General features: G+C 41.4%; 1 protein-coding gene across 2 annotated transcripts in view; it reads right to left on the bottom strand.

The window, feature by feature from the left end:
* PEX7 (peroxisomal biogenesis factor 7) overlaps positions 1-21,849 on the bottom strand; it is a 208,057-nt gene that overhangs the window by 134,219 nt on the left and 51,989 nt on the right. For both annotated transcript variants that reach the window (XM_073671314.1, XM_073671315.1), the window contains exon 6: positions 5,142-5,248. In XM_073671314.1, the coding sequence (XP_073527415.1) occupies positions 5,142-5,248 (107 nt within the window). The remainder of the gene's footprint in view (positions 1-5,141; positions 5,249-21,849) is intronic.

Genomic DNA, 21,849 nt, shown 5'->3' with positions numbered 1-21,849 from the left:
GCTGCCATAGCAACCCCAGGTCCTGGAAGGTATCAGGGGTCGTCGGAGAGGCAAGTAAGACGACCCCCTCTCCTCTGTCTATCTTCTATATGCCGCGATCACTATAGATCGCGGCATATAGAACATAGCAAAGGGTTAACATCACTGGGACCTGATCCAATCAGGTCCCGATGATGTCGCCTGTCAGAGCTAAAGCTCTGCACCGGAATCGCAGCGCTTGCAGGACCCTGGGGGTCCTGAGCGCTGCGAGACCACCCACCGTTTTTAAACGTCGGCGCTGCACAGAGCCCAGCAAGCGTCGACGTTTATCTACAGTTGGTGGTCGGGAATCGGTTAAAATGAAACATCTCGCATACCCTACTGTTACTTTTTTTGAATTACTGCATGTCTTTTTGGGTACTTATACTGCCCCTATACATAAATGTGTATTTACCTTGCCCATATATCACCTGAGTCTTTACGTTTTATTTTAATTATGCTTTTTACCACTTTTTGCTGTATTCAATAAGCTAGGGATGTGAAGTCGGTAAGCCAAACCTCAATTTCCCTAACTCCCGACACCACAGCCCTGCCTCACTACTGAGCATGTACATAAAGTGCAACACAGATTCATCTCAATTAAAAGCCTAGATCATTAGATCAGGAATAGGACAGACATTTCATAACTTTCCCAAATTCTTATAAAAAAATGTACAGCACATACCGCATAGAACTACTGTACCCAATTTATTATTATATAATTTAGGAGTCGGTCCATTTTATACCGACTCCACAGCTCTGCAATAAACAATTGTCTATCTTATATAGTGGATTTTTAGACTCTAAAACCTTTTTGTAGGATTTATATTAGTAATAGGAGTGGTCCCCTTTTATAGAGTTAAACCTTATAGTGGCTAATGGCCTGTACAAAATTATTTTTTGGAAATTTTTTATCCATTCGGATATTCATTAAATATTGCAACACTGGCTGCATGTGAGATGGAAGCTGAAGCACTAAGATGACACCTGCAGATGTGTCAGGTATAATCACACACAGCTCTGCAGTGAGATCAGGAGAGCAGAGAGCGGCCATTACACATCACACTGGTAACTCCACCTTCATGTAAAATAATCTCTGGAGGCAGATTCTCATGCAGATCAGTGACCGGCCCATAGTCCTGAACAGCTCATTTACATATAATAAAAACATGTAATTATTTGGAATAAAACATCGGATCACAGATATCAAGGTATCATTTTATTCTGCTAGCTATGACCTACATGCCCATATAGATGGCTTAGGAGGGTTGATCCTATTGAGAGATTCCCTTTAAAACTACAAAAATCTGCAGAGTACTCCAGGGCTGTGGAGTTGGTAAGCCAAACCTCCGACTCCAACTTCGACTTCTCAATTTCCATGACTCAGACTAACTCCCTCATACATGGCTCAGGTTTAAGTGATAAATTTACTGTAGCACAGATTAATTTCAGATAAAAGTGTAGACCCTTAGATCAGGAATAGGGCAGACATTTATAGGACATTTCATAACTTTACCAAATTCTTATGAAAAAAATATCCCCAACAAACATCATTGAACTACTGTACCCAATTTATTATATATTTTAGGAGTTGGAGTCGGTCCATTTTATACCGACTCCACCAAAATGGACCCCGACTCCACAGCCCTGGCATATTCACTGAAATAATCTGCCCATATCAGTCATACCAGGTGTGGGAAAGACTTAGTGCAACACAAAGGGAAGAGGGAAAGGGAGCCCAGACACTAGGGAAAGGGCGGAGTGGAGACCTCCTAGTCTGGTCTAGTGTCACCCCGTCTCAACTACCGTCCCTATACTGGCTCTTCAGCAATCTCCGCACGCGTGCCTCGCCCTGACTTTCCCTGGTGTAGGGCTAAGGCTAGGGAAGGAAGGAGATGAGAACTAGTCTATCTCCACTAAACTCTATAGACAAAAAGGGTAGACAAACAGGGGAGAATTGCTTAGCTTTAGACAACTCCAAACAAATGCGCACATGGCCTCAAGCTCCAGAGAGGATGAATAACTGCTCTTGCTAAAGCCTCACAAGTAGTAATGAATATAGCCGGTACCTCCCTCTCAGACACACCAGGTATTTGTACACCCAGGCGAGGGAGTTAATTAGCCAGAGGGCGGTAGCCGCTGGGTCCTAGAGAAAGCCAGCTTCTAACCTGACACATCCGTGACAATATTATGCAAAATATGTCAACCCAATCCACATAGAAAATTAAATACACTGATTTTTGTCTTCACTACCCATACAGAGGATTTATTTAATTTTTTTTTTTTTTATATTTTGTCTATTTTCCCCTCAAAAAAATAAAGGAGCAGAAATTGACCTAAAGTATATCTGAGTCAAAACTGTAATTTTTTTTTTTTTTTTTTTTTAGGAAAACTCAAACACCTGAAAGAATAAGCCCTAAAAGGTTTCAACAAACTCTGATACTACAAGCAAGCATATGCTAAGTGAACATATTCTTAGGGGATTGAAAAAAGACAATAGGGCACTCTGTGCACAAAAGATGGTCAAAATTGAGTTCTACCCATGCTTGTTAATCATTCATCATGACCCATGACAGAGGAGTTATTAATATAATAATAACTTTAGATTATAAAAGCCTAAAAATGAAATGACTCACCGGGACCTGAATTATCCTTTTTATTAAATATAAAAGTCTTATTACATAGTGCTTCTTAACCATTAGAGCAAATATTGCTTTTTGACTTAACATTTTACCAAAACTTCATTCAAATCAAGTTTTAATGATAAAATTTCCCTCCAGACAGCACTGTAAAGGTCAGAGCTAAAATCACTCACTTTATCAATAAGGCTTGGTTTCTTTTAACTACTAAAAGAAGTGTTTTGGGAAATGGTTCATTTGGTTTGCGGCACTTATATGTGGCTGGTGCGGTGAAAGTTGTGTGCCATTTCTTCTCTTGTTTAAACTGATTGCAAATGGAAAATGTAATGAAACGGCTAAGAGTATAAAGATAGTCTATCAGTACAAAATCACTGTTCAAGCCAACCACAGCATAGCTTGTAAGGGACAAAGGCCTAATAAAAAATCATAACTTTAGTGTCCAAAGCTGTCACTGCGTTTGCCAGAAATTGATATTTATACATCCTAGTGACGGTTGGCACTCACTGCTGGAGCAGTGCTGCGATGGCCACCGTGCAGGACTATACTAAACAGTAATGGGGTTGGCCACATTATCCTTATTTTATCATATGTGTTGGGGACATGACTTTGTGACACTTACTATTATATATGTTACTGTAAAAGTCAGAAGGCCGGTAAAACCTAGGATTTACCGGTCAATCTGGACATTTACCGAGGCCGTCGGTAAAAGCTCAAAATGAAAAGTAAAATTGGACTTTTACCTGTGAAGTCTTGGTAAATGTTAACATTTACCGTCGAGCGTGGTAAAAGTCAGAAATATCAGGTGTGAAGATGGAACATCTGACTTTAACCAAGCGCAGTTGGTAAATGTAGCTGAGAAGGGTGTAAGCGCAGTTGGTAAATGTGCACATTTACCACGGCTTCTTGGTAAATGTAGCTGAGAAGGGTGTAATAAAAAGTGTAAGCCACCGCGGGAAAGGTGTCCGATTAGGCAGATACGGCGAGGAAATGGAGGACACAGTGGGAAAGGTGTCTGATTAGGCAGATACGGCGAGGAAATGGAGGACACAGTGTTCAAAGTTTTTATAAATGTAATAAGAGTAAATGGGGAAAATATGGTAATAGCAATGAACAAAATCTGCTACCCTGTAAGGTATCTGCTACCCTGTAACGTATGTACGTTCTATATATCCAGATGTCAATCCTGACTATTCTTAACGTATGTACGTTCTATATATACAGATGTCAATCCTGACTATCCTATGATTATTACAGCCCGTTATCCACTCGGATAACGGGTCTGGATTGATCTATCCGCTTATCCATAGTCACAATTACAGAATGACATAGTTTTGAAGTTGCGTTATTCTTGTATTTGCGTTAATTTGACATTTTTGAGAAGTATTTTCCTACATAAATGTTTCCTATTTGAATTCAGAATTACAAAGTTTTGAAGTTGCGTTATTCTTGTATTTGCGGTAATTTGTCATTTTTGATAAGTATTTTCCTACATAAATGTTTTCTATTTGCATTTTCCTATTTGTATTTGTTCATTTGCATTTGCATTTTGAAGAATAAAAATATTTCTAACGATTAAGGCCTTCATCAGAGTCGGAAATTGCGTTTAGTTAACTTTTACCACCATCATCTGCTGGTAAGAGTCAGAATTCTGAGACTCAAGTTACTTTTACCAACACATGCTGGTAGTTACTTTTACCAACACATGCTGGTAAATGTAAAGATTTACCAATTCGCCCAGGTAAAAGTCCAAAATCGTTCGTTTATATGGAATACATCTGACTTTTACCAACGCCGTTGAGAAATGTTAAGATTTACCAAGACTTCACTGGTAAAAGTCCAATTTTACTTTTCATTTTGAGCTTTTACCGACAGCCTCGGTAAATGTCCAGATTGACCGGTAAATCCTAGGTTTTACCGGCCTTCTGACTTTTACAGTAACATATACATATGACAGGTTCTCCTCCTACTCTTGTTAGTGCAGATTTCCTCATAGACTGCACAGCTTCTCCTGTCCATACAATGGCTGCTGGTGGAGGAGCAAGTGACCAGACCTGACCATAATAATAATAATACATAACCCCATTAACTCATTCTGCAGCCAGCAATAGACAGTGTAATACAGCGGCTATAGGAGGCAAACTGCAACATTTTTAATTAAACCCAATTGCAAATATAAAATTTTGCCCCAAATACATGCATTTAAGTAAGAAAAAATAATTTCCCCAAAGGTGGGCAACCCCTAAGTGTAGAATCACACATCAACATAATTAAATACTGGCAATAAATGCTGGACTATTAGTTGGGCCATACATTCATATAAAGCGAATATGACTAACTGAATACTGATTTTTAATCAGGTCACAAAGGTTTCCTTTGTAACTATTGTTGATGTAGGGAAAGTTAGTGCAGAATTAAGCATTTTCACTCACGGAGACATGGTTAGCTTACCATTTCAGTATCTAATGTAGTTTAAGTCTGTCTTACCTCATCATATTTGCACCAATCACAACTTAAAATCTCAGCTTGGTGAGCGGGGATGACAAGTTTAGATACAGGTGTTTTCACGTCCCATATTCTCAGAGTCTGGTCTCCTAAAATCAGAATGAGTTATTTAGGTGGGGGACATAGAACACTTGAAAGGCTACAAGATTTAGGTTTTGGCAATGGAGAAGTATTGCAGCTTTGTTTTCCCCATCATAGTTTGTCTGCACCAGATAAAAACAACATAACTCCCCTCCCCGACAGACCCTGCTCCTGCAATATCAGCGCTGGGATATCCAGGAGTCATAGGACAACGGAAACGTCTCAGGAGATGCACCGGTCTAGTACGGAAGCATGTGGCTTTTTTATCTGGTGGACTGTAGCAATTAAGAAGGGCTTCTCCAATTGTGGACAACCCCTTTAAATGGAACTATGAGTTAAAGTTTCAGCAGATGTGCAATGTTTCACCACTTACTGCACTGACACAGGAAAGAAAATCTAATACATCATAGTGTAAAAGAATAGGGTGACATTCAAGGTTCACCAAGTAGTTTAAGCAAACATGAAAAATGTATGGTGGGCAGAAAAACAGTGAGACAAAAGACAACAGAGTTAGTCCGCTTTTGCCAATTTCTATTTGTTAGAAAAGTTCCTTCATTGTAAGTGGAGTACAAGTTGTCCCCCGCTGCTTGAGGCCCCCTGGTAGGGAAACCTGTTCAAAATCCTAACAGCACCATCACAGGTGAAATTAAGCATTACACATTCCTATTAAAAACAACAGTCTATGTAATGTATAGGTAAGCTGGTCCTCCAGGTAAAAAGCCATGAGTTACAAAGACCTCATTTTAAAAAAAGGATTAGATAGTCAAATTATTACTACTATTAATAGATAAAAGGCTAATGGCTGTAGAAGGGGAGTAGATAGAAACGTTACTTTTACATTACACTGGAGTATCTTATCTTTAAGAAGGCTCTGAACAACATTCTTTTGTTTCTAAGAAAAACTGATTTCTCAGTCCAATTTATTTTGAAAGCCGTTTTGTTTTGATGAAAGATTTATCACACTGAAGCATGTTGTAAGCTGAGACACATTCACCTGCAGATGTTTTCTATGAGAAGAACATGCACAATTGTTGTTAAGAATATTTCCACTAGACGAGAATATACACTGTCCAGCCATAACATTAAAGGGAATCTGTCACAATCTGACAGCAGCATGATCTAGGGGCAGACAGACTGATTCCAGCAATGTATCATTTAATTTACATTGCTGGAAACAGGCAGCTGAGATAGATTCATGGTTTCTCTGCTGCAGATTTAGCAGAACTCAAAATGCTGAGCTGTATATAACCCGGCCCACAAAACTAATTAGCAGCTATCTGTGCACGCTGTGTAGTGACAGAGAGCTACTTAATCAGTGCTGGTGTTCTGGTTGGACTAGGAGGCACGTGACCCCTAAATGAATATTTAATAAGGACATTTAATTTAAATGTAATCATTGCATTGAACTGGGCCATATTTAGCTTATGTTTTCAAATTCAACATATCTGATCCTTTGTAGTAATGAGAGATAATCCACCACCAGAGTTGACCCTCTCCCCATTGACAACACATGCACGCTAGACCAAGTCAAACATGTACAAGTATGGCAGGGTTGGGAAGGATAGTTGTCGGGGGTTGTAAGGTAGAGATCTATACACCCACTGATTATCTTATATAGCTTCTTATATAGTTTCTAGATAATATCACTTCTACGTTTTCACTGCACAGCAGAGCTCCTAGCAGCCTGGTTATGGAGGGAGCTTTGTTAAGAGTTTTGATAAGAAAATATCCAACCATGGCCAAATAGCCCTCTTGTGCGGCATTCAGGAAGCGATCCCTGCAGCTCCACTGCAAACAGGACAAAATGGCAGCGCAGCGGAGCTGAAGGGATCTGTCCCCAGCTTCCTGCCCGCTCTGCGTTTTCTCTCTGACACAGGCACGCGCTGCTTGATAACGTCAGCACACCGCATGCCTGTGTCAATGAGAATGCTACTGGGGAACGGGCAGAGGGGTGTGTTGTTTTTTTTTTTAAACAATACTCGAGGGAGAGCAATGATGGAGGTGGTGGGGGGGAGAACAATGAGGGAGGTGGTGGGGGGGGAGCAATGATGAAGGTGGTGGGGGAGAGCACAATGATGGCGGTGGTGGGGGAGAGCAATGATGGGGGTAAGGTGCATTGGGCACTTTATAATGAATTGAAAGGTTGGAGAAGATGCTGGCCTCAGTGATTTGAGGCTCGGTGGGGCGGGTCAACGATGTGGCCACAGTCGTGGCTCCTGGCATAGCTCCTGGTGGGGACCTGGTCTACAGTGTATTATTAGTATGCACTAAACTCCAACTCACTCCATAACCCCGTCCCCATATGACCAAAGCCTCACCCTGCCCTGGAAAAATGGTCTTGCTTGAAGCTGGTCCCTGGTGCAAAAAATGTTGGGGACCACTGCCCTAAGCACAACTATACACCTCCTTAGTTACAAACAAGAAATAAATTACTTTTGAAGTTAAAGCACCACCACTCCAGTGTGGATTTTTTTCATCACTGGTGTGGAACTTTAAATGTAAGCCGCCTGCCCCCATTCTTATACTCACCTTCCAGCGGTTTCCCCTTTTACCGACGCCGCTCTGGTCCCGCGGCACCATCTTGTGCCCGTAACTTTTGACTGGCTGGAAGTCAGAAGTTACATCACAAGAGCTCAATGTAAGTCCATGCAAGCCAGACCAAGCCAAATGGAGATATATTGAAAAGTGACCTCCGGCTCACTCCACGAAACACTCGAGCTGCCGGCAGGCCACTTTTTGCTGGGAGAAGTGCTGGAAAAGGATGAAGGCAGTGGCAGGCGAGTATGAGACATGGTGGCAGGAAAATTCCATTTGCATAACTCCAGAGGTGCAATAAAAAAAAGGCTTTTAAAACAGGTCATTCTATTTCCTTTTGGAATTAATATTTTGGAAAAGTAAAGAATGAATAGAAGGTAATAAGATGGCAGAATCATGCTACAAAGGGGGTCTTTGTAATCTGTAACCATGAAAACACATAGGTCTGCATAAGAACCCAAATTAGTCATTCTATTAGGGAACTGCTTATGCTGCTTTCATCTGCATTTCTTTGAGATTCTCCTAGCTTTATTGTTTACTGTTATGTCATAAGCTGATATTTTTTTTACTTTCAGATAACAAAGTCAGAGGTGGCAGAGAAAATCTCTAATAATTATATCTGCCAGAAAAATAGGAAGTATTTTCAATGTCCTATAATGAGCAGATGAAAGACTAATGGTAGACTCTTGTAAACGACTCGACATATTGTATAATGTCAACAACCACACTCATGCATATTTATCTATCCTTAAAACTTGATTGTTCTATTATTTCCACTGTGAAAATAATGTCTCGCTAATCATAACTTGTTTTCGTCCTGTTATTTTTGCATACGTTCACTGCAGCTGTTCAAGCACGCTCGCGAACAAAACGGTTTGGAATTACTCAAAGTGCTCCACATGGGTGGGTGGAAAAAAAAGAAAGATCGCTGGAGAGAAAAGAGCGACAATCAGTAACGTGGCTTGTTTTAGAAGGTGTGCAGCAATCTATACAATATACAAGAATTGCCACATTCAGCAATTACTGAATATTTACTGTTACTGGAAGCACGGATCACACAGTTTACATTCAAAGGAAGCTCAAAAGTAGGGCAGGTAGCCAAAGTACAAGAGAGGACGCTCGTAAGGAAAGTAGACGCACTCTACAGAACACTAGCCATTTCAATGGACGAGGTGAATAAGAAATACATATAAAAAGGCACCAGATGTGTTTCCAAAAAGAGATAAGTAATGATTGAAAAACAAAATCAAGTATTGAAAATGATCAGTGGAAATCATTCACTTTTGCTGTAAATGTGAGACATACAAGGACAGCTTCTAATTATATATGGACATACAATCACTTAGATCTGGAGCACAGCACACCACTGTATCTATTAATCTATAGAATCCAGATACATTATAACGTTTTTTAAAGGGAACCTGCCATATTGGACATGTACTCCAATCTGTGGACAGCACAGTGTAGAGATGGAGAAGTTGAGCACAATGATACACTTGTTGGAAAACATTCCGTATAGCTTGTATTTTATTCATTGAAATCCCTGGTGTTTGAATACAATGAGTCCAGTGGGCGGTCCTACTGTGTCATTCACATATATCTCTGCATGCACAGTCAAGAAATAAAGTGCCAGTTTTACTGAAACTTTCCCAACAAAAATGTATATGAATCTGATCAGCATCTCCTGCTCTCTAACAACCTATCTGCACATCAGATACCATTTTCAACATAACAGGATCCCTTTATATTTACAAAGTAAGAAGCGTTTCACTACCAATAACTTCAACTTGTGCGGTCGAAGCATCACCAATTCCTGGCCCATGCACCCTGCCAAAAAAGAGAATACAAATCAAAAATACCGCTATTGAAACATAGGTTCCAGTTTTTTAATTTTTCAACCAATGATGGAGTGAAAGAAATATCAGCAGAATAGATCGGTGCTGGGTAAAAATCATTTAAAAACCAGCGCACATGTAGTTTTAGAAATAAAATAAAAAGATTTGTTCTACCCTTGGTTTCTGCAGCTTGTATTACAATACAATATAAGCTGCTTTATACTTTTTCTCCATCATTACTATTTCCTCTCTCTGACTGCTAATTTAAGCTTAAAGAAGTTATCCACTACTAGGACAACTCCTTCTCATACCCCACGCTTGGCCCCAGTAAAATACAAAACCTTATACTCCCCTCTCGTGCCAGCACTCGCATCCCCGGGGCACCTTATCAGCGCTGGCGTCACTTTTCCCGCCTTCAAACGAATTGAACATGAAGAGGAAGTCAGATATTAGCCGCAGCCCGGACTTCCTCTACATGTTCAATTTGTAGGAAGGCAAAGACAGTGACGCCAGCACTGATTGGTTTCCGGGCACCATGTGTCATCACAACCGCACGAGGGCCCTGGGAATGCGAGCGCCGACACCGCTGGAAAGGCGCCAGCACTAGAGGGGAGCATAAACTTTTTTATTTTATCGGGGCCCAACATTTAGATGAAGAAGGGGTTGTCCAAGTAGTGGACAACCCCTTTAAAGAGGATCTGCAATGGAGCAGAAGGAGCCAGTTTTCCATTTTTTTCTGTTATTTCGTATCAGCTGCAACCAAGTATTAAGTCTTTGGTTTTTTTTAATTAACCACACGGTTCCAAAGATATGGGCCTTTTTATTCAGTACTGACTTTTATGGTCTTTACCAAGGAGGCGTGGCTCACAGGATTCTCTGGGGGCTGCTCTGCATTATTACTCTGAGCCATACCGCCTTAATAAAACACCATAAAAATTAGCACTACATAAAAAGGACCATCTCTCGAACCATACAGGAGATTTAAAAAAAACAAAATAAAAACTGAATATTTAGGGGAACAGTGAGAATTAAATAAAAGCAAAACTTGACCATTTTTAACCTGGCGACCAATCCTCTTCAAATCATATTTACATTTATTTCATTACATTTGAGCTTACATTAGCATTCATGCCAGGAAACTGACAGCTGTCGGACAGAACCTTAAGCTTGTTATGTGCGCACAATCAGGAATTGCTTGCAGAAGTTTCTGCAAGGTTCTGCTCCTCTTGGCAGCAAAAACGCCGTGGAAATTCTGAGCGTTTTTGAAGCTTTTTTTGCGTTTCTGCCTGCAGATTTGCCATACATTTTTGCATTTTTCCAATGCATTGTATAGGAAAAACACAGGCAAAAACGTACAAAGAATGGACATGCTGCTTCTTTTTACGCACATGAAATTCTGTCAGGAAAAAGCCTGATCATGTGCACAGGTCTGCCTAAATTTCATAGGAAATCATGGGATAAGGATAGCTATGCATTTTTAAGGTGGAATTGCCACATCAATACCACATAAAAAACGCACCGTGTGCACATAGCCTAAAGGAGTTATACTAAATTTTAAAGTTTCTCCTATCCATAGGGTGGGGATAACTTCTTAAAAACGGAGGAGAAGGGAACTCCGACAGCAGGGAACCCCACTGATCCCAAGAACTGGGGCTCAGTAGGAATGGAGAAGTGGTTGATCATGCACACCTCCTCCACTCAATTCATTCTCTATGTCAGGGGTCGACAAAGTTGTTCAGAATCTAGGAGCCAGCCAAAAAATTTAGGAGCCAGAATTTTTTTTAAGCAAACTTGGTTTTTAATTTAACAAAAAAAACATTACAAACGTTATAAACAACATTTTACTTTTAAAGATAATAAATATTATATTTTGATATTTTAGATTTTAGGCAACATTCTAGTGTTTTTCACTTTGCTTTTTGTGGCCATGAACATGCCTTGTGATTTTAGAGCTGAAGTACCAGTGGTCCACAGCCTTGGCAGGATCAAACGCCTTCACAGATGGCCCATTCATGGTGATCATAAACAAGTCACTTAAACTTTCTTCTTGCATCCTTGATCTGAATTTATTTTTGACCATGTTCATCAAACTAAATCCTCTTTCACAACATGAGGTTGAGACAGGGAGCACCGCCACAATCGACAACAGGTTTCCCAGAACTGGAAATCTCTCGGTGTTGGAGAGTGCCAAATCCAGAAGCTCACACAGTTTCTTTCCTTTTCCAAGGACCTTAAACTCATACCACTCATTGAGGAGTGAGTGAATGCATTGGTCATCACTTTCAGGTGGGGATAGCTGTTTACGAAAATGATGAGCCAAAGCAGTAATCTCAACCACACCGTAGTCTTGCAATGTTGTTCCTGCTGGCCAGGCAAAGGTGTCAAACACTGCGGTGGATCTTTCAATATTTATATCACTTAGAAATCGCACTGTCAAGTATTTAACTGCATGATTAATTAAATTAGCTTTTTCCTGCTGAATTGATGCAGCTACAGTGTTGCTCAGTCCATGTAGCTGTACATTTTGAAACAGTCCTTGAAGAGATGTTCCTGAGACAAATCTGGCCTCATGTTGTTTTGGTGCATCTCTAAGTGAATTGATTGTTGAAATTGTGCTTTTCACATGCAACTCAATTGTGCTTAAAAAAAGCTCTTCCCTTTGAAATATAAGTGACAAGTTTTTAAGAATTTCCAGATAGTCCAGTAGAAAATGGAGCATGTGAACAAATTTAAAATCTGTGAGCTTTCTCAGTAAACCATGGGCAGCTGCAGAGGCACTGTCTTTTTCCGCAGCCACACTTTCTAGGTGGATTGTCACGCATTTCCAGTCTTTGACAAGTGCAGACAGAGCACCGACTTTGCTTGCTACCCATCTGACATTATGCAAGTATTGGAATTTCAGAATTGTAAGCTGCAGGTTTTCTGCTACTTGCTTCAGCTGTCGCATTCTCTTAGGTGAGTATTGATAAAATTGGTAGAGTTTCTTTAAAATAGAGTCAAAATCATCAATTAATTTAGCTTGTTTTACTGAACTTAATACACTTAAGTTCAATCGGTGTGCAACAGGTTCTTGACAAATATCAAGGATAATTATCTCTCCCAACTAGTGCAGGAACCAACGAGAGGGAAGGCCGTGTTGGACTTAATATTGACTAATAGGCCTGATAGAATAACTGAGGTACAGATAGGGGGGCACCTAGGTAATAGCGATCATAATATTATCAATTTCAAAATGCCCTTCAGTAGGGTTATCAATAAGGGAACAACTAAAACATTAAACTTTAGGAGGGCGAAGTTTGATCAGCTGAAAGAAAACCTTCAACTTATAGACTGGGACAAAGTTCTTAATCAAGGAAATACGAATAGTAAATGGGAAACCTTCAAAAGAATTCTGAATACTCAGTGCGAGAGGTATATACCGTATGGGAATAAAAGGGCCAGAAATAAGAGGAAACCAATATGGTTGAACAAGAACGTAAAAGGGGCGTTAAATAGCAAAAAAGAGGCATTCAAGAGATTAAAACAGGAAAACAGCAAGGAGGCACTAATGTGTTACAAGGAAAAAACGAGAACCTGCAAAAAACAAATAAAAATAGCAAAGGAGGAAACAGAGAGACGTATTGCTAGGGAAAGTAGATCAAATCCCAAACTGTTCTTTACGTATATAAATAGTAAAAGGATTAAATCGAATAATATTGGACCGATAAAAAGTGATGAAGGCAAAATCATAGAGAAAGATGAGGATAAAGCTAATCTATTAAATAAATTTTTTTCGTCAACTTTCACAAAGGAAAAAGAACTAACAGGCGAAATGAGAAGTGACAAGCTTAATCCTCCACTAAGTATGACAAATCTAACCCAAGCTGGGGTACAGAAACGCCTCAGTAACATTAAAATAAACAAATCACCAGGACCTGATGGCATACACCCACGGGTACTAAGGGAACTAAGTAATGTGATAGACAGACCGTTATATCTTATATTTAAGGACTCTGTTGAGACTGGGTCTGTACCACTTGATTGGCGACAGGCGAATGTAGTGCCAATATTCAAAAAGGGAGCGAAAAGTGACACCGGAAACTATCGGCCGGTGAGTCTGACGTCCGTTGTGGGCAAAATTTTTGAAGGCTTTATTAATGAGGCAATCATGGAGCATCTTGACGCTAATAAACTATTAACCCCGAACCAACACGGATTCATGAGGAATCGCTCCTGCCAAACAAACCTGATTGACTTCTACGAGGAGGTTAGCTCTCGAGTAGATCAGGGGGAACCAGTGGATGTCGTGTATCTCGACTTCTCAAAAGCGTTCGATAGCGTGCCACATAATAGGTTGGTATACAAAATGAGAATGATGGGGCTGGGGGAAAATGTCTGCAAGTGGGTAGCTAACTGGCTAAAGGATAGAAGGCAGAGGGTGGTTATAAATGGAATATACTCAGATTGGGTAAGCGTCACTAGTGGGGTACCACAGGGGTCTGTACTAGGCCCAATGTTATTTAATATCTTTATTAACGACATAGTCAACGGGATAAATAGTAAAATATCAATATTTGCAGATGACACAAAGTTATGTAAAACAATTAATACAAAAGAGGATAGTGAAGACCTACAGAGGGATTTGGATAAGCTGGGTAGGTGGAGCATTAAATGGCAAATGAGGTTTAACGAGGAGAAATGTAAGGTCATACATATGGGAAGGAAAAATGGAAGTCACCAGTACTCACTGAATGGGAAATCATTGGGGAATTCAGAGATGGAGAAGGACTTGGGCATCTTGATTGATAGCAAACTAAATTGGAGTGCCCAAAGTCAGGCGGCTGCTGTAAGGGCAAACAGGGTAATGGGATGTATCAGAAGAGGTATAGCTGCAAAGGATGAGAACATTGTTCTTCCACTGTACAAAGCACTGGTCAGACCACACTTGTAATACTGTGCTCAGTTATGGGCCCCAATATATAGAAAGGATATAAATGAGCTTGAAAAGGTACAAAGGAGGGCAACAAAATTAATAAGGGGAATGGAGGGACTGCAATACCCAGAGAGGTTGGCAAAACTAGGACTATTCAGCCTGGAAAAGAGAAGGTTGAGGGGGGACATAATAAATCTGTACAAATATGTTAGGGGACAGTATAGAGACCTTGCCCGGGATTTGTTCAAAAGGAGGGATATTACGGTAACAAGAGGGCATTCACTAAGACTGGAAGAGAAAAGGTTTCAGCACCAGCATAGGAAGGGGTTCTTTACGGTAAGAGCAGTGAGAATATGGAATTCACTGAGTGAGGAGACGGTAATGTCGGATTCACTAAACCAGTTCAAGCGGGGACTGGATGCTTTTCTAGATACCAGGCAGATTTCTGCATATACTTAAAAATAGAATAAAATAGTAGGTTGATACAGGGATTTATTCTGACTGCTGGTTTCAGAGTCGGGAGGGAATTTTTCCTCAGGTGAAGATTGGCTAAATCATTTGGGGTTTTTGCCCTCCTCTGGATCAACTTTAGCAATTACAGAACTAACAGGTCGAACTTGATGGACGCAAGTCTTTATTCGGCTTTACTAACTATGTAACTATGTAACTATGTAACACAGTGAATGCCAATTAAATGACTGATGTTTTGGCGTATTTTCTGCACCAAGCCATTTTCGGTCCCAATCATGCTGGCAGCACCATCTGTACCAATGGCAATCAAGTGACTTGAAGAAAGCCAGCCTACAAGACCAAGTGTTCTAAGTTCTTCTGTGAGCGCTTCTAAATATCCATCTGCAGTAGCCATTTCAAGAGGAGAAACAGAAAGAAATACTTCTTTGACCCTGTTGTCCTTGATGTACCTGACATACAGAATCAGTTGTTCAACCCCTGCTTTGTCAGTTGAGCCATCTAGCATCAAGCTGACATATTTTGCCTCTTTGAGCTCACTGATTAGGTTTTTCCTGATTATTTCTGCAATATGGGAAATGAATTCTTTGCATCTTTTATCGTTTGCATATTCCTGTCGCACAGCACTCCCTAATTTCTCCGTCAACTCTAGCAACCCTTCAAAATCTGTGAAAGGTCTGTTGTTTTTGGCAATATAATAGGCCACATTAAATAGAATGGTCATATGTTTAAAAATGTCTTCATCCATTTTCCTTATACAAGCAGCCAATGGAGTAGCTTCTGGAGCCAACGCTGCATGTTTAGCCTCCACACAATTTAGATGCTGGAGAGACTTTGCTGCTTTTTGAAGGTTTCAAGTTTAAAGGGTCCTGAAAATCCTTTTACGATCCTAGATGCTTGGTCAGCAATGCCAGGGAAGGAAGCACAAATCTCGCATATAGCTATACCAGTTGTATGGTCAAATTTAAGCCATGCGAGTTCTTTACACCACTCTTGCCTAAATCTCCTGGGTCCAGCAGTTTGACAACGGCTTGTTGATGGGGACTCCTCTGCTGGTGGGTCAACTCTTGTTTCTTCAGTTACCTGTTGCCCGGCACTTTCTACCTGTTGCACTGCGCTTTCAAGAGAGGTCTTTGTAAAGAACTGTGTCATTTTCAGTTGCTTTTCATTTTCTGGTATTCTCTCTGTTGCTCTGCGCTTCATTTTTTTCCTGAACCCAGAAAAGAAAAAAAAATGTGCACTTTGCTCTGCTATGCCAATTATAACTTACACATGATCTCTTTACCCTTCTTTGTCCGAGTGGACGAGGCAGTACTCCGGCTTCGTTCTCCCGGCGGCACCCGACTTTGTTCTTCCAGCAGCACTCCGCAGTCCGCCATATAGTACCCATATAATAATGGGATACACTGTGAATATACTGCCATATAGTAACCATATAATTACAGCATATACTGTGTATATACTGCTATACCCTACTTACAAAAAGATTTAGCAATGTAGGAAACTCCATTCAGTGGTGGTCCAGCAGGATAGGGTCTCTCAGCACTTCTAGAGAAGATTAAAAATCAATCTGCCTTATTATCCATATATTTTATTTTCTAACCATAAGAAGTTTCAAATCCTTTTTTGTAGGAACAACACTTTTCTAAATCAATGAAACAACATACTCACCTTAAATGTTTTTTGGAGGGAAAAGTAAAGATAAATTGTTGTTCCGTTTTTTTCTTGACATTTTTTTTAAAATTTTTACGAATGCTTTAAAAATTGCTTTTTAAAAAAAAATAAATAGTTGTCATTACATTTATAAATTTTTTATATTCTCAGTTTTTTTCTCAGAAAAATCAAAGAAACTAATTTTTTAAAAAAAATGCCTGTTCCGTTTTTTTGTTGACAAACTGTACATATAGACCCCCTCACACACGGCGTCTCCCCGGGGAGCACGGCCTTTGTATGTACTTACACAGGTAGCGGGAGATGAGAACGGGCCCCCGGCCACAGCGATCCTTCCCCCGTAACCCAACTCTCCCTGTCCAGTCCCGGAGCATAAGGGGGGCGGAGCAAAGTGGAGAAGGCGGCCTGAGCGATACTGTCCCTGCTTCCTCCGATTGGATGACTCCGTGCAGGAGGTGGGATTGGATTGAGAGTATTTTTTTTCTTCTCAACTCCTCAAGCACCAGGCAACATTTTCTAGGCGCCACTGGCGACCAGGCGCCTGGGTTTGTCGAGCCCTGCTCTATGTGACCACCAAAGATAGAGTACAGAGCTCAGCTGATATTCAGCACATCTATTAACAACAAATGGAGTGAAAGGGTGCATGATCCAACACTGCTCCATTGACACTGGGCTCTGCAGAGCCCAAGCTCTCAAGATCTGTGGGGTTCTCAGCAGTTGGCTGCTCCACTATCGAGAAAGTATCCCCTATCTCATGGATAGAGGATAATTTCCAAATTTGGCAAAACCCCTTTAAATTGGCATTTTGATGCTTGTATTACATTGTAAGCTGCAGAAGTCAATCAATAGAAAATTTCTAATTAAATATTAGAAATTAATGCTTAACTGTGTCCATAGCCGGTATATACATTCAATCTTTCTACACTGTGTGCAGAATTATTAGGCAAATGAGTATTTTGATCACGATACTTTTTATACATGTAGTCCTACTCCAAGCTGCATAGGCTTGAGAGCCAACTACCAATTAAGTAAATCTGGTGATGTGCATCTCTGTAATGAGGAGGGGGGTTGACTAATGACATCAACACCCTATATAAGGTGTGCTTAATTATTAGGCAACTTCCTTTCCTTTGGCAAAATGGGTCAGAAGAGAGATTTGACGGGCTCTGAAAAGTCAAAAATTGTGAGATGTCTTGCAGAGGGATGCAGCAGTCTTGAAATTTCCAAACTTTTGAAGCGTGAGCACCGAACAATCAAGCGTTTCATGGCAAATAGCCAACAGGGTCGCAAGAAGCATGTTGGCCAAAAAAGGCGCAAAATAACTGCCCATGAATTGAGGAAAATCAAGCGTGGAGCTACCAAGATGCCATTCGCCACCAGTTTTGCCATATTTCAGAGCTGCAACATTACTGGAATATCAAAAAGCACAAGGTGTGCGATACTCAGGGACATGGCCAAGGTAAGGAAGGCTGAAAAACGACCACCTATGAACATGAAACATAAGATAAAACGTCAAGAATGGGCCAAGAAATATCTTAAGACTGATTTTTCAAAGGTTTTATGGACTGATGAAATGAGAGTGACTCTTGATGGGCCAGATGGATGGGCCAGAGGCTGGATCAGTAAAGGGCAGAGAGCTCCACTCCGACTCAGACGCCAGCAAGGAGGAGGTGGGGTACTGGTATGGGCTGGTATCAAAGATGAACTTGTGTGACCTTTTCGGGTTGAGGATGGAGTGAAGCTCAACTCCCAGACCTACTGCCAGTTTCTGGAAGACAACTTCTTCAAGCAGTGGTACAGGAAGAAGTTGGTATCGTTCAAGAAAAACATGATTTTCATGCAGGACAATGCTCCATCACATGCATCCAACTACTAAACAGCGTGGCTGGCCAGGAAAGGTCTAAAAGAAGAAAAAATAATGACATGGCCCCCTTGTTCACCTGATCTGAACCCCATAGAGAACCTGTGGTCCATCATAAAATGTGAGATCTACAGGGAGGGAAAACAGTACACCTCTCGGAACAGTGTCTGGGAGGCTGTGGTGGCTGCTGCACGCAAAGTTGATCGAAGACAGATCAAGAAACTGACAGAATCTATAGATGGAAGCAGGGCTGTGGAGTCGGAGTCGTGGAGTCGGAGTTAGTTTTGGTTGGAGTCGGTAGAAATGTACCGACTCCAGCTTTAAAAAAAAATGTATTAATATTTCAGAATTGAACTTTCATATGAATTTTATAAATGTTACTCAAATATATATGTTCTATCAAACTATGAACAACAGTGATAAGCAGTTCTGCTGGAGATAGAGACATTTCTTACTTCTTGTGTGTCACTGTTCTCCACTGCCCTTATCTAATCTTATACTTGGTTAACCTCATGCTGCCCCAACCCCCCTACTTACAATGTATGAAACGGAAAGTGAAAATGTGTTGCAAATTCTTAGTAGTAAAGCTCCTCCTCTAGACTAGATGTTTACTAGGTGTGCGTCTTCCAAGCATCTCACAGCTGCTACTCAGAAGAGGAAGACTGTAAGAAGTATTATCCTTTCAACAAACTTTGCATCAGTTAACTGTGAGTACATGAGGAATAACAGTATTACTGACCACTATATCAGTTGTACGACCTGGCAATAATTTTGTACAATTGTTTTTAGGAAAAACAATTGTCATTTGGATTGTGAATGCAGAATTAAAAACCTGAGAATGTCAAAGAAGCGTCACATTAAATCAGCTGTATTTGAACATTTCACCATCACTCAAGATAGAAAACATTAGGTCTGTCAGTGTATGACAAATGATCCAGACGAAAACAAATGCTGTGAAGCCAAGATCAGTGCATATTCAGGCAAAGATAAAAATGCTCCTACCAGAGCTTCTAATCTAGAGAGACATTTACAGCGCTTTCATCCAGAAGTACTGAAAGCAGTGGATGAGAAAGACTGCATCCAAACCAATGAACCAGTGCCCAGCTCTTCCAGCCAAACAAAGGAGCAGAGAACTTTGCAGCCATCAGTTGCAAGATATTTTGTCAGTGACAAAGTTACTGTGACAATGACCGTAGATACATTTAAAAAACAGATCATAGAGCTTGTTGTAAAGGATAGTGTGCCTATTTCATTATTTTCACGACCAGCTTTTATGTGTCTGAATGGGGAAATGGCCCGCAAGCTTGGTGTTTCTCTGGAGAGAGAGAGTATTAGAAAATTAGTAATCGAAGAAGCTTTTAAACAAAAGGAAGAACTTAAAAAAACTCTTAAGGGACGCTTTCTGTTTCTTAAAATGGATACCAGCACACGTCACAGAGTGAACTATTTTGCCATCAATGTCCGATTTGTTTGTGACAAAAATGAAATAGTTACCAAGACATTGGCAGTAAAAGACACCAAAGCTTCTTTCTGTCGTAACTAGTGTTGAGCATTCCGATACTGAAATATCGGGTATCGGCCGATATTCGCGGTATCGGAATTCCGATACTTAATTCCGATACTTTTACAATATCGAATACCGGAATCGGAAGTTCCCATAATGCCTGCGCTCTGCCGTTTCTCTGAAGGATGACAAGCTGGATGGCAGCGCTCAGCTGAAATCCAGCCTGTCATCAGAATGCCATCCCAGCGTGGGAGAATTCTCCTGATTGTTTAAAAGCCGGCGCACGGTAAAAAGCCGCCGGCTTTTAAACAATCACACAACCCCATACTGCTTCCCCGCAGCCTCCCACCCCGATCCTCCGCTCCCCTCGCCACCTCCCATCCCGATCGTAAGTTAGGACCGGGCGGGGAGCGCAGCACCAAGGAGCGGGGAGCGAAGGACCCGGGCGGGGAAGCCGGCAGTGAAAAGACTTCACCGCCGGCTTTCCCGTTCTGTGCTGCGCTTTCCCGCCGGTTATTTCAAATGAACAGCTGAGGTATCAGGTGATGCCGATCAGCTGTTCATTTGAAGTCGCCGCGGTGCCCTCAGAGGGTTCATGTGAGTTCATGCTTGACTGCATTGCATGAACTCACATGAACTTTCCCACAGTCGCACAGGTCAGCCTCACCTCCCAGACCCGTCATGATTGGTGTGTGTGGGTGTCTGTGCGATGTGTGCAGGGGGTGTGTGCGATGTCTGCGAGTGTGTGCACGGTGTCTGTGCGATGTGTGCAGGTGTGTGCGTGCAGGCAGACATAGGCCGATGTGACACTACTACTCCCATCGGCCTATGTCTGTCCCCCGTCCACTCGTGCCAGCAGGATCAGCTCGATGGGAGCAGTAGTTCCCATCAGCCTGATCCTGCTATTTAAACTGCCCTACTGTGTCCCCAATAAATGTTAAATACATGTCATTGGTGGCCAGTGGTTGCCTACAATAAATTAGTTTATACATTACCTGTCCCCGCCGATCGCCACCTAAAATAAAGTAAAAAATAAAAAACTACACCTATACTCACCTAGACACCTAATTCCCCGAAGCCATCGATCTCCTGTAATAAAATATAAAATAATAAACCACAACCTTATCCTTACCCCTCCGTAGTAGTCCACGAGTGTCCCACGATGATCTCCAGTTCAGAGCAGCCACATAGAATGTGACCGCTCTGAACCGCTGCCGCCGCTAGAATGATGGGGCCGTAAAGCAGCCCCGTCATTGCATAAGCGGGTTCGCCGGAGTTCAGGCAGCGCTGCTCCGGTCAACTCCTTTACGGCCCTGCTGTATCGTGAGAAATTCCCACGGTACAGCAGTGCCGTAAAGGAGGTCTCCGGAGCTGCGCTGCCTGAATGCACTCCGGTGACCTCAGTCAGGGGCTCCCGCTGCCGGGAGCTGACATGTTCCCGGCAGCGTGAGCTTACAGCAGCCATGCACAGCTGTCACCATCTCCAGATGTGACAGCTGTGCATGGGAGATCAGCGCAGGAACGTGGACAGGTAACTATTTTTTTTTAGTAAACTAAGAATTAAATAAAATGGTATGTTTTATTTCAAATAAATTATTTTTTTCTAGGTGTAGTGTGTTTTTTCTTTTTAACACTTTGTAGGTTAGTAATGGGGGTGTCTTATAGACGCCCATCATTACTAACCTGGGCTTCATGGCAGCTGGCGCTGACATGAACCCCAGCCCTATTACCCCCTGCCACCGCACCAGGGCAGCATGGAAGAGCGAGGCTAAGTGCCAGAATTGGCGCATCCTATGGATGCGCCATTTCTGGGGCGGCTGACG

The sequence above is a fragment of the Phyllobates terribilis genome, unplaced genomic scaffold, assembly GCF_046119375.1.
Source record: "Phyllobates terribilis strain yellow unplaced genomic scaffold, ASM4611937v1 Scaffold_3__8_contigs__length_932513732, whole genome shotgun sequence".
Lineage (NCBI taxonomy): Eukaryota > Metazoa > Chordata > Amphibia > Anura > Dendrobatidae > Phyllobates > Phyllobates terribilis.
Note: the sequence above shows the minus strand (reverse complement) of the source record. Positions and strands in the feature narration are given on the sequence as shown.